The sequence below is a fragment of the Parathielavia appendiculata genome (assembly GCF_033297405.1).
Source record: "Parathielavia appendiculata strain CBS 731.68 unplaced genomic scaffold N657scaffold_1, whole genome shotgun sequence".
In the NCBI taxonomy this organism is placed as follows: domain Eukaryota; kingdom Fungi; phylum Ascomycota; class Sordariomycetes; order Sordariales; family Chaetomiaceae; genus Parathielavia; species Parathielavia appendiculata.
The window spans coordinates 1,496,270-1,508,406 of NW_026944220.1; the positions used below are offsets into that span (position 1 = coordinate 1,496,270).

At 58.2% G+C, this 12,137-nt stretch overlaps 2 protein-coding genes across 3 annotated transcripts; both read right to left on the reverse strand.

Moving 5' to 3' along the window:
* Positions 1 to 28: 28 nt before the first annotated feature.
* N657DRAFT_667773 lies at positions 29 to 8,721 on the reverse strand. 2 transcript variants are annotated; one of them, XM_062795422.1, is made up of 14 exons: positions 8,385 to 8,721; positions 8,123 to 8,302; positions 7,659 to 8,039; positions 7,536 to 7,606; positions 6,946 to 7,486; positions 6,836 to 6,889; positions 6,754 to 6,772; positions 6,575 to 6,691; positions 6,473 to 6,516; positions 6,364 to 6,410; positions 6,172 to 6,301; positions 5,900 to 6,006; positions 5,541 to 5,844; positions 29 to 5,226 (listed from the first exon to the last, which is right to left on the reverse strand). In XM_062795422.1, exons 1-14 carry the CDS (start codon positions 8,644 to 8,646, stop codon positions 137 to 139), a joined length of 7,347 nt encoding a protein of 2,448 aa, XP_062652315.1. In that variant the 5' UTR covers positions 8,647 to 8,721; the 3' UTR covers positions 29 to 136. The 2 variants fall into 2 exon arrangements, with proteins under 2 accessions (XP_062652315.1, XP_062652316.1); XM_062795423.1 differs by lacking the exon at positions 29 to 5,226 and having other exon boundaries at positions 5,819 to 6,113.
* Positions 8,722 to 9,300: 579 nt separating this feature from the next.
* Positions 9,301 to 11,236, reverse strand: N657DRAFT_562660 (uncharacterized protein; the record flags this gene model as incomplete). Its single annotated transcript, XM_062788155.1, has 2 exons — positions 9,301 to 10,549; positions 10,620 to 11,236. 2 exons carry the CDS (start codon positions 11,234 to 11,236, stop codon positions 9,301 to 9,303), a joined length of 1,866 nt encoding a protein of 621 aa, XP_062652317.1.
* Positions 11,237 to 12,137: the final 901 nt, after the last annotated feature.

Below are 12,137 nucleotides of genomic sequence, written 5' to 3' on the forward strand. Positions count from 1 at the left end.
TATATACTCGAGAAACAATAGAGGTATACCCGTCCAAGGCAGTGTTCAACCCCGCCAGCAACTTGATGCTCGCTCTACCATGCAAAGACAGGAAACGAAACCTCCTAGAGGAGCGCCCGGATCTGAGACCAACTCCCTATCTCTCAAACCGCCACCATTTCTTCTTGGCCTTCTTCTCCTCATGATACCCCTCCTCCTTAACATTATGTCTCCCAACAACGGTCAAAAACACCTGATCCAGCGTCGTCGGACTGACACTGTAATGCTCCACCCCAAGATACTCCCTATTCTCCTCCAACAACACCACCAACTTGCCAATGGCCGACCCCGAACCCGGACTAGAGGCCGCAGCAATCTCATCCCCACCCACCTGCTGCTGCCTCTGCCTGCCACCCTCAAGCGCCTCGACGGGCACGCGGAACCGCATCTGGCCATGATACGTCTTCTCCTCGACCTCGGCCCCGGCCCCGAACGTCTGCACGACCCAGCTCCTGACCCTCTCCACATCCTCCTCCCTCGTCCTCGGCGCGCCCTTGCAAACAAGGTGCACATGCAGCTGATCCCCCCACCTGCGCCTGAGCGCGTCAATGCTCCCCATCGCCAGCATCCTCTTGGCCAGAATCCCGACCCGTCCCGCCAGCGCATCGGCCTCTTCCATGCTGTGCGTGGTCAACAAGATACTCCTTCCGGGAACAGTAGCCGCCAGCGTGCGCCACATGACACGCTTAGCCGCCGCATCCAACCCCGAACTGGGCTCGTCCAGCAGCACGACGGTCGGGTTCCCCATGAGGGCGATCCCCAGCGACAGCTTCCTCTTGTTCCCGCCCGACAGGGCGTGCGCCTGGCGATCGCGAAACGCCTGCAGTCCCACGGCGCGGATCACGGCCGACACGTTGTGCTCGACATCCGGAATCCCGCGCACGCGGGCGTAAAACCGCAAATGTTCCTCGACCGTCATCTGGTCGACAGCATCGAATTGGGGGCAGACGCCCAGATGGGCGCGGGCGGCGGTGAGGTGGCGCGTGACGCTCGCTTCCTCGACAAACACGTCGCCGCCTCTGCCTCCGGGGCCGGATGGCTTCAGGTCGCCGCGGATGACCGAGATGGTGGTAGATTTGCCTGCGCCGTTGGGGCCGAGCAGGGCGAATACCTCGCCGTGGGGCACGCCAAAGGTGACGTTGTCGACGGCCGTGTTGGAGCCGAAGGATTTGGTCAGGTTAATGACGCGCAGGCCGTCGGTGGCGCTGGTGCCCGGGTTGGTGGCCGAGGACTTGACGCGGACGAGCTCGTTGGCGACTTCCTCGTCCGAGATGGCCGCTCGTTCCTCGGCGGTGGTGGTGGGCGAGGGAGGGGAGGAGCGCTTGAGCATGCGCCAGAGGCTGAAGCCTGCGTTGCCGCCGTCGGCCCAGACGAGGACGAGGAAGAGGAGGACGGTTTGGACGATGAGGTAGACAATGGGACCGCCGTACTGGACCATGCTGGCCGGGTTGGGCGAGAGCTGGTTGCCGTCGCAAGCGGTGGAGAAGAGGTTCAGCGCCACGAAGAGGGTGCGGACAACGGATGTGATGGGCGCCAGCACCGAGACGGCAAAGTGCACGACCAGCAACAAGCGGTCGATCTGGGGAACGGGCGCGTACGTGACGACAGACATGTAGCCGATCAGGTAGAGGAGGAGCAGAACGACTTGGTAGGCGGCGGTGATGGCATAGGCCGAGAGCTGGTTTGCGCTGAACAGCGACACGTTGTACGCCAGAAGGATTGAGGCCAGGCCGTGCAGGATGAAGACCAAAAAGACGTAGCCTACGTGGTACCACAAGTCCGGCGCCAGACCAACAAACAGCGCAATGCTGATCACAGCGCCGATCACGACAATGGCAAAGTCAAAACCTGTGTAGGCGAGCCACAGTGGCAACGGCTTGACACCGTTGGAGTACTGCAAGCCGCGGACTTGACGGCGGCGTTCCAGATTCGGATACAGCGAGAAGAAAGCGGGGTAGGCACAGAGGGCGAGACTGACATAGACGAGCAGCTGCAGCGAGTTGCCCATGTCAGGGGCGTACGGCCTGTCGAAGGGGACGTAGGTCGACGCGATGGTGCTGTTGGTGAGAAGCATGTCCATGGCCCGCTTGCCAAACCAAGCGTTGATGGCCTCCGCACCGTTGCCCCTGAAGGCGAGCGTCGGGCGGGAATTGTCATCGCCGAGCCAGATGGCAGCTGGTGTGATGTTCTTACGGTACTGGACAACAGCACTGTTAAACTCATCGAACGAGTTGACGAGGGTGATGTTCTTTAGGAAGTCGGCTGGGTTGGTAAGAGCTCTGGCAGAGAGACCGTCCCCCTGAGTGGCATTACCGTCGCCGAGCTCGCCCCCCGTGTTGAGGTAAATGGGCGCGAACAGACGCAGAAGGTTCGACTGCGTGAACTTGTCGGCCGGACCGCCAGCTAGGAAGAGCTTGAACCCGCTGTCAAAGACATTGATTGCCGTCGCCCTCGACGATTGCTCGGCCGGCGAACAGCCAAGCCCATGCTGGCCCCTAACGAACAGCATCACTAGACCAGATGCGACAATGGGAATGGCAAACGCAGCCACGGACGGGAACGAATTTCCTTTGAAGATGACGCAGCGCTTGATGAAAAGCACCCAAATCTGCCGCAGGAAACTGACGGGCTGTCCAGACATGAGCTCGAGGCCCTTCTCGGGTTCAGCGGCCTCAGCAGTCTTCTCGGATTTCTCATCCGCCGAGCTGAGAACACCTCGCGAGTCGGGGAAACCGCCTTCGGCTTTGACCTCCTCAGCAAGCTGCAAGAAGACATCCTCAATCGTCGGCCCAGAAAACCGGTAGTCGGTGATGTCCGCGGCCTCCAGCTCCCTAATCACGGTAGCCGCCATGGCCGACGTCGACGCGACGTACGCGGCCTCCTCACGGGTCGCCTTCTTCCTGACGCCCACAATATCCGGGAGGTATGGGATCCGCTTGACGCCATGGACATGGATCCTGTACCCGCCGCCGAGGCGGTCCTTGAGCTCGACCGACGTGCCCTGGGCGCGGAGGTTGCCCTTGGACATGACGGCGATGTAATCGGCCAGCAGGTCCGCCTCGTCGAGGAAGTGCGTCGTCAGGATCATGGTGCGCCGCCCGCGCTCGGCGAGCAGGATGTCCCAGATCTTTCTCCGGCTCAGCGGGTCCAGGCCGCTCGAGACCTCGTCCACGCAGCACACGGCGCTGCCGCCCGTGAGCATCATGCCGAGCTGGAGCTTCCGCTTCTGGCCGCCCGACAGCGTCCGTGACTGGGCCTTGATTTTTTGCTCGAGGTCGATCGACACAACCAACTGGCGAATCTCCTCTTTGGTGGCATAGTGGCCGGGCGACTTGAGCTTGTTGAAGATGCGGATGTGCTCGTAGACCGTCAGCTCGTCCCAAAGCACGTTTTTCTGCGGGGCAATGCCGAGGCCGCCGGTGCCGTCGATAGTGATCTTCCCGCTGGTGGCCTTGTTGATGCCGGCAATGGTGTCGAGGGTGGTGCTCTTGCCGCTGCCGTTAGCGCCCAGCAAGGCGAGGATCTGACCGCGGCTCGCGCTCAGCGTGAGTTTGTTGACAGCCACCACGGGCTCCTTGGGCTTCGAAACGAAGGAGAACATGCGGCGGAGGATGCCAGGGCTGTACACTTTGGTAAACTCGTCAAGCTGCACAGTGCAGTCTGGGCCGAGATCGCCACGATCGTCACCCACAACGATGTTGCGCCCGCTGGACGTGGTGCCGTGCAGCCACCTCTCGATCAGGGCACCGAGGATGGGATAGACAATGATTTGGACGGCGAGGAAGACAAAGAAGACAATGCCGGACAGCTCCCATGGGCTGTCCGGAGGCGACTGGGTGAGGTCGGTCGGCCATAGCTGCTTCTGCCACCGGGCGAGCAGCGAGATGAAGAAGGTGAAATTGCATGGCGTGAACAACAGACTCAGTGCGACGACGGTCGGCGTCCTGGGCCAACTCACCGACTGAGCGATGATGGCCAGGAGAATGTACACGATGGTGATGGAAACGCCGCTCAGCTGCGATTTCTTGAAGAAGGCTGCGCCGAGAATGGACATGGAGCTCAGCGCCAGACCGGAGAGGATGAAGTACAGCAGGATCACGGCCGGGCTTGTTTGACGGAAGACGCCAGCCCACAAGATGAAGGCCGAGATAACCCAGCCGGGAAGGTACAGCACCGAGAAGGACAGGTGATACGAGAGGAGGCGGGCGGCCTGGGGCTGCCAGCGGCTCTTGGTGGCCATCATGGCCTCGATGAGGGTTGACATGCCCGACTCGCGCTCGGTAGCCATGAAACCGGACAGGTGATAAACCACGCCTATGATCGACACGATGAAGGCGACGCCCAGGAAATTCATGATCATGTCCTGGTAGGTCTGACGGACGCGGTCCGCGAACTCCTCGGTGGTGAGCGACGTAAAGGGATACTGGTCCATGGCCTCTGGGAGCGGCACGGCGCCATCGCCGTTGGAGCCACTGTTCTGGCGCGAGATGGCCCGGTCGACGGCATGCTGCATGGGCAGCAGATAGACCTGGGCGTCATTGGTATCCACGTCAACGTTGATGCGGCCGAGGCCCAGCGAAGCATCTGCGCGGAGCGTGTAGTTCCACAAGCCGCCGCCGCCCTCGGTAGGCGAGCCTCGAAACACCACGGCGCCGTAGCATGGCGTGACACCGCGGAGAGACGCCTTGCATATGTACGGCACGTCGTCCTCCGTCTCGAGAACCGTCGCGTTCTTGCCCGCATGCCGTACCTCAGCCGCCAACTCGTCAATCACGCCCTCGATCTGCCCCCCCGTAAACCCACTATTCACAAACACGACCACCTCCCTCCCACTGCGCGCGGCCCGATTTAAGCCATCCGCCAACGAGCGCACCGGACGCACGGCGCTGATGCCGTACCGGGCTGACGGCGAAAAGAGGTTGCGCGCATAGCTGAGAAAGGCGGCCAGGATGATGGGGAGGACGAGCGCGCGGAGAACGGTAGCGAGACTGTGGCGGCCGAGGACGATGAGCCAGTTCTTGCGCGTCAGGGTCCATGTCTGGCCGAGAAGCGCCATGACAGTCCGGTTCGCCCTTGACCCTTCTCGGTGTGCGATCAGCGTCGGGTGGGCGCTTCCCACTGTCTTGGGTCCAGAAATGGCGCCGGATTGTGCCGTGTTGGTCTCAGCACTCGATTGGTCCCAAGCGACTTGGACGTCTCAGGATGGGGCCCAAATTAAGTAAAGGCGTCCCGACTGTTTCGTCCGATTCTCTGTGGTTAGACATCAGACGGTTTCGTTGCTTGACAGACAATCCATCTTTTGCTGACAATCATCGACAGAATATGAGGTGAAGAAATACGAACATGAACCAAGGGATGTCAGAGGAGAAGGGGAGGGGTGGGCTCCTGAAGTATTAAGGTCACATTCTCGAAGCGAGGCTCAGCATCGCTTCTTTGAGCTAACTGCTTGGCGAGCGTTGGATTTGGGAACTTCCCATCGATCGGCCTTGGCTGACACGTACAACACGAAATGAGCCTCTGCTGGAAGCGGCACCCTTCATCGTTAAGCACCCACGAGTGAAAGCGACGTTTGGTATCGTCGGAATTGCTCCGCCGCAGAACGGCTGTAACAGTCCTCTTTCCGAAATGCCCAACCTTCAAAATGGTCGCAGCGGGCCATCGGACAATCTGTGATTTCCGACGGAGCTGTGCCCCCACATTTCGCTTATGCGGGCCGCTCAGCAGAACGTGCTCCACGATGTCACAGGTGCCAAGACCCTCCAATGCGCTCTCCAAGGGACTTATACCAAGCCAGGTTGCCCGATTCTGAAGAGGCCGCGTCACCCAAACAAATCGAGATCAGGAACAACATTGTGTGTACTGGTCGACGATCGAGTTGCGTCGGTATTTTTGAGAGGATCTTCGCCCTCAGCAGCTGCATCGTCTTTCCCCGCCGAGCCCATATCAGCACCCACAGCTTCCTGTGTACTTTTGCGAGAGAGCCACTCAGCCTAGATTTTTTTTTACACAGAAGCAACCCTCTACACCGTACTCTTTTAGTGTATATCATCCCGAAACCCTCATCTATTTGTGCGCTGCGGCAAAGTCAACAAATGTACGAATCTAGACGGAAACTTCTGCCTAGACACTTACGAATGCCCTCCTCGGGAAGGGGCTGGACATCGACAAGCTCAGCTGCAAATTTCTCCTTGGGCGCCTGCTTCTCCTCGCGAAGAAATGGGAAGGCCAGAACCTCCCGGATCGAGTAGTTGTTCGTAATAAACTGCATCCACCGTTAGCTTGGCATTCAGGGGAACTGTGCCGTGTCTCGCAGATTTCTCCTACCATAGCAAGGCGGTCGATACCGAGACCCCAACCACCAGTGGGCGGTACTTGAGAGAGCATGCATGTCAGCACTTTAAACGTTCCGCCATGCATGAGATGCGCCACTTACAGCCATACTCGAGGGCGTTCAGGAAGCTCTCGTCAACGAGTTGACTGGGAAAGCACAAGTTAGATTGGCCGCGTCACCTCGAGGATACGATGAAGAACATACGCCTCGTCATCACCCTGGGCCTTCTGGCGGGCCTGTTCTTCAAACCGCAGCCGCTGGTCGAACGGGTTGTTCAACTCGGTGTACGCATTGGCAATCTCCTTCTTGCAGACGAAGGCCCTATCTAACTGTCAGTACCCACGTCGCGAGACAAACATGCAGCATCCGGCGGTGTGACGCACTCAAATCTCTCACAGAGACCTGTCCACCAGTTGATAGTTAGCCAACACGTTAGACAGAGGAATAGGCGACATCAGCACATACCCTTCTTGGACCGGTGATACTTGGCCAACGGACTCATCATTTGCGGGTGCTCAACTGCGCCTCAGGTCAGTATCCACCCCCACAGCAACCCCCTTGGACTTGGTACTCACGAATGAAGGTTGGGTTGACACAGGTCTCCTCGATAAACTCGCCCGTGAGCTTGTCGATCATGCGGGCGTTGGTGAGCGGCGGCGGGCACTCAACGCCGACCTTCTTGCAGACCCTCTGCAAGAACTGGTTCGTCTCCTCGGTGTGGAGCTCCTCGTACGGAGGGAACTTCTCACCCGTGGCCTTCTCGAGCTCGGGGATCATCTCGACCCGCCTCCACGGTGCCTCCCAGTTGACCTCGTACGTTTCGCCGTGCTGGGTTGTGAAGGTCGTCTTGTACGAGCCTGTGAGCTCCTTGACCAGCGACGAAACCAGTTCCTCGGTTATAGACATAAGGTCATACACATCGGCATACGCCCAGTAAAACTCGCAGGACGTGAATTCGGGGTTGTGCGTGAGGTCGATGCCCTCGTTCCGGAAGTTCTTGCCGAGCTCAAAAACTTTGCCAAATTGGCCGACAATCATTTTCTTGAGGAACAACTCGGGGGCGACTCTCATGTACATGTCGATGTCGAGGTCATTGTGGTGAGTGATGAACGGAAGCTACCGCGGTCAGTCTCTCTTTGCTAGCCCAGGTGAAAAGTCGACTTACAGCCGTGGCACCGCCAGCAATGGCGTGCATCATGGGCGTCTCCACCTCGATGAAGCGCCGCTCATGGAAGACTAGATCCTGTCAGACACGCACGCAACCACACCCAGACAGAACAACACTCACAGTCGCGGATGTACCGCACCATCCGGCTGCGCTGCCACAGCACCTGGCGACTCCTATCGTTCCAGAGCATATCCAGGTACCGCATGCGCGCCCGCTGCTCCGAATCCGAGAAGGGAAACCTCACACTTGGCAGCATATGCAAGCACGGGCTCAACAGAACGATCTCGGTCGCGAAGATAGACAGCTCGCCCTCCTTGCCCTCGGCGAGCCGGTTCTTGGGGTTGGTGCGCCCCGCATAGCCGACAATGCCAATGACATCGCCACGGCGGATGTTCTCGTGCTGCTTCTCAAAGGCCGGCGCGCCCTCCTTAACCAGCTGCGCCTGGCAGACCACCTGCAGCTGCGTGCCGATGCTGACTGTGTCGGCCGACGTGCGGATGTCTAGTAATACAGGGGAAATGTGAGTAGGGGTATGACGGGCGATACGGGGGGTGAGGGTGGAGAAGAGGAAGGAGTAGGAGTACCGTAAAAGATCAGTTTGGAGCCGCTCGCACGCTTGTTGTAGATACGGCCGGCGATACGGATCTCCTTGTCCTCCGCCGTCTCGCCCGATTTGAGATGGCCGTACTCCTCAAAGAACTTGGAGTCGTCGTACGTCACCTGGAACTTGTGCGGGTACGGGTTGGTCTCGGGGTTTTTGAGCACTGTTTACATGTCGACGTCGAGTCAGATATCTAGCTCTTATACAAAATCCACGACGAGAATGACAAGTGACTTGCAACATACGCTCGTTGATGTGCCGCGTCCGAATCTCGTAGTACTGGTTCGGGTTGAGGTCCTTCTCCTCCTCACCAGCGGCATTCTTGGGTTTGCTGCCCGCGGCCTTGGGCGGCGCGGCAGCAGCCTTGGCCGCCTTCTCAGCCTCCTTCTGGCGCTGCTTCTGGCGCTTCTTCAGCTCCGTCTTGGACACGCGCTCGCCCGTCACTTCGTCGAGGTGGAGGTTGGCGACCTCGTCGGTCGGGGGGGCTGGGGCGGTCGAGTCCGCCATGTTCTATACTTTATGAGTGCTGATTCTGTTCAATCGCAGCAGCAACAGACGACGAGGGCCAATGCAATCGTCGACTTGTCTGGTCGTGTGTAGAGGAGGTGAGGGATTGCAGAAACGGCGGGGGAGCCCAGTAGCAGGGAATCCACAGCGGGGTTATAATTTTGAGACCACAACTTGACCCAAAACTTTTTGGCGGGGTGACTCAATGTCGGTCGTGTGCTTCAATGATACAACCCTAACCCAGCAGGGGCAACTTTCATTGCCCCCTGAGTCGGCTTCAGGAGTAAGTAAATATAACGACACTCGAACTAAGAGTTGGCAAGACTCAGTCGGCCTCGAATCAGGTTTAACAGACATTGATTGGGTCCTTACGCTATCCTTACACAAAGTATCCTACCTCTGCATCCAAGCAAGCAAAAGGAGCCCTTGGGCGAAGGATGTGCCGGAAGCAAGACGCATCTCTCACGCCAACCTGAGCCCCATGTTGTTACACCCTATTCATGCTTTCTGTTGTTCCATTTTCCAGAAAGGCTATCCAGCCCAGCTCGGTATCTGACCCGGAATGGCAACCTGGCCTTGGTGGAGTAATCCCTGCCGCCATGCCGTCCTCTAATTACTCCTCCCGCCTGGGTGCCCGTCCCGCTTCGAGCCTTCTCATCTACCGTAGGCAACAGACACGGCCGAATGTAACTGGTGTGGTTGTTGATGTTGGATAGCGCGGTGCGGGACGGCCGGGTAATCCCCAAGGTCGTCGTCCATGTCAGCATCCCCATCCGCGTCGGCGTCGGCATCAGTGTCACCTTCTGCGTCGCCGTCTTGGTCTGCGTCTTGCGTTGAGTCCGCATCTGATTCGGCGTCCTGATCGCTCATTACTTTGTCTTCGTCCTCATCCTCTTGAATACTCGTCGAAGGTGCAGTACCGGGGACGGCGGGGGTTGTTCGCAGTCGCGGTATCAGTGCCGCTGATGTGGAAGCAGCCGAGGAGGGGTGCCTCGTTGCTTGGCTGCTGATTGTGGGTGTGTACTGTGAGCGAGGAGATTGGTAGTGACCCGACGCGGACTGCTGCTGATTTGTCAAGCATGTGCCTCCTGTTGATTCTTCGGGGCTCAGTTCTCCTGTAGAAAAAGTGTCGAGGGGTCGTTGCGCACGGAGACCGCCGCTGGCCGACCGGGCTCCGACGATCACACTCTTCCATCGGTCAATGACGGACGAGACAAGGGTGCTCAAGTCGGCATCGCGGTCGGTGATGTTGAATCCGGCAAGCCCCTTGGTTTCCATATTATCCACCAAGACGCGTGCCATCAGTTTCTCGTCGATGAAAATAGTTGATGGAGGCGCGATTTGGAATTCTTGCGGCTGTTGCAATCGAGTCAATTGCTCGAGCTGCATCTTGAGATTCGTGTTCTCTTGTCGGAGCAGGTGTTGCCCTTCCTTCAACTGGTCCACCTGTTTCTGCTTTCTGCCCACGCCTCGCGCCAGCTCCAGTCTCCAGAGCTGCTCACGCTGTTCCTGCGCTAATGCTTCCCATATTGCGTAGGTGGCCTCGAGGTGGTCATAGACATGCTTCTCCATTTTTGCCACCGCCTGCTCTGCCTTGAGGATCTGAGCCTTCTTGTTTGCGCTCCCAGTGTTGGGGGTTGGCGGATATGTTAGTTCCTCGGTGACGGCCGTCGTGGCTGCCGCACATGCAATTCTCCATTCCTTGAATTCCTTTTGAAAAAATGCGTGTAGCGCCTCCAGTTGGCTTCGTCCTGGTGGTAGTATTGACCAGGACGTCGGCGTTGGGTGCTGAGTGGATGCGAACAAAGTCGGTGGCGGCTCGAGGCATTGCAGCGTGAGCGCCGGAAAATCTAATGAAAAGGGGTCGAAGTCGAAAGGCACCGAGTCAAGGTCGAGTTGTTGCCTGTGAGCTGTGGTCAGCATGAGTGACGGACACACCTGGCCAAGGGCGCAACTGAGCAAGGGGAACGGACTTTGCGGCCCTCAGCGAACTGAGCAATTCCCGCAATGCCAACTCTGCAGCCCTGGTTCTGTCTTGGGCATCCTGGATCTGCTGTCGCATGTCCAGCAGCTGCTTCAGCGTTTGCCGGCTGACAGCCCGTTGCAGCGAGGCGGATCGCGACCCCCTACCAACCCCATCACCATCGGGGTCTCCGGCTGATCCGTCTTGCAGGCCATTGATGACTCCCGTAGTTTCCCAGTGGGGCTTGAAGGGGTATCTGTTGGCATAGACGCTCCCCGACTGTGAGCCCTCCCTCTGGAACGATGGAGATTTCGCGGCGGATGAGTCGGCATCCCCGGAAACGGGATTCTTCCTCGGTACTGTGCTCGAGGCCCGCAGAGAGACTGACGTAGATCGCCGAGGCACGGCGCCTTTGGGTTGTCGACGCGTGATGTTCTGTCTGATCTTCCGTATGGCTTCCACGTCGTGCACTCCATCTGGCGCCTTCGGGTTCTTCTCCCGGATGTAGAGGTCGAGATGGCGGCCCAAGGAGGAAGACGTGAATGCCTGGTGACAGTACGGGCATTTCTTGTCTTTCACGGCCTTTGTCGTGTTTCCGTCGGGAGGTAGACGGTTTGGCTGGTCCATGTTGTCCGCTTCTCTAGAACCGAATGCGGTAAACCGGATGGTGGACCGAGAATGGTGCAAGATAACCCAGGAGATCAACGGAAATGTCGTGGTATTGGTCAATCAGCCCCCTTTGAGGAGCAATACCGTTGCAAGCCATTCGAGATCGTCTGGATTTAGTGATGCAAGACGCTGGGTAAGGCGTCCCGGGGCAGGCGGTAGTTTAATAAGTGTTGGTCGTGGTGGACCATTTTTGCTTCTGAGAAGACTGTCATCACGCTCAATGTACTTTTTCAGCCCCTTTTTTCCAGTCCGGGTAGCATTTCCGGACAGGGCAGGTATTAGCGCAACCGGGGTTCTCAGGAGCCATCAAACCGTGTGAGATTTCGACAGACAAGTTGTTGGTTTGCAGGATCCAGCCGTTGGTTGCAGGTCAAAGGAAGGGCTGCAGGGGAAGCGTTGCGATGCCGTTTGTGAGCGAAACCCATCCTCGGAGCCCTTCCAAGGTTCCCGTCCCGTCGGCCAGAAGCAGCATTCTGCAGCATCGCACTCGTCCCATGCTTTCCGCGTTTTGTACAGTGAAAGCGACCGTGCGCTCACATAAGGTACTCATCCACTTGATCATCCTATTTCAGATAATAGCGTTCTCACTCATGTCGATGCGGTACAGATTTGTGGTACGGATAGAGTCTTAACGTTTCCCGTAACCAATTGGGCCTGAGCAATGATGCTCGAGGGAATCACCGTTGGTTCCGTCATTGCTTGGCGCTGATCACCGGCGGCCTGAGCCGCAGGCTGCCGGTAGCCTTAACGTTATTTGGGCGCTGTAAAAAGTGACAAGCCGATGCGTTTGCTGATCTGGTCAATTTTCAACAACACGAGAAGGGTCATTTCTGGCATCTCCACGGGTTGCGTTCTTCCG

Excerpts from the sequence above, each read along its gene's own strand:
- N657DRAFT_667773 (XM_062795422.1), bottom strand. The coding sequence starts at position 8,646 with ATGGCGGACTCGACCGCCCCAGCCCCCCCGACCGACGAGGTCGCCAAC. Across the intron at positions 7,487-7,535 it reads TTGCTGGCGGTGCCACGGCT|CTTCCGTTCATCACTCACCA; the intron begins GTAAGTCGACTT and ends TGACCGCGGTAG. Across the intron at positions 6,890-6,945 it reads TGTCAACCCAACCTTCATTC|TTGAGCACCCGCAAATGATG; the intron begins GTGAGTACCAAG and ends CCTGAGGCGCAG.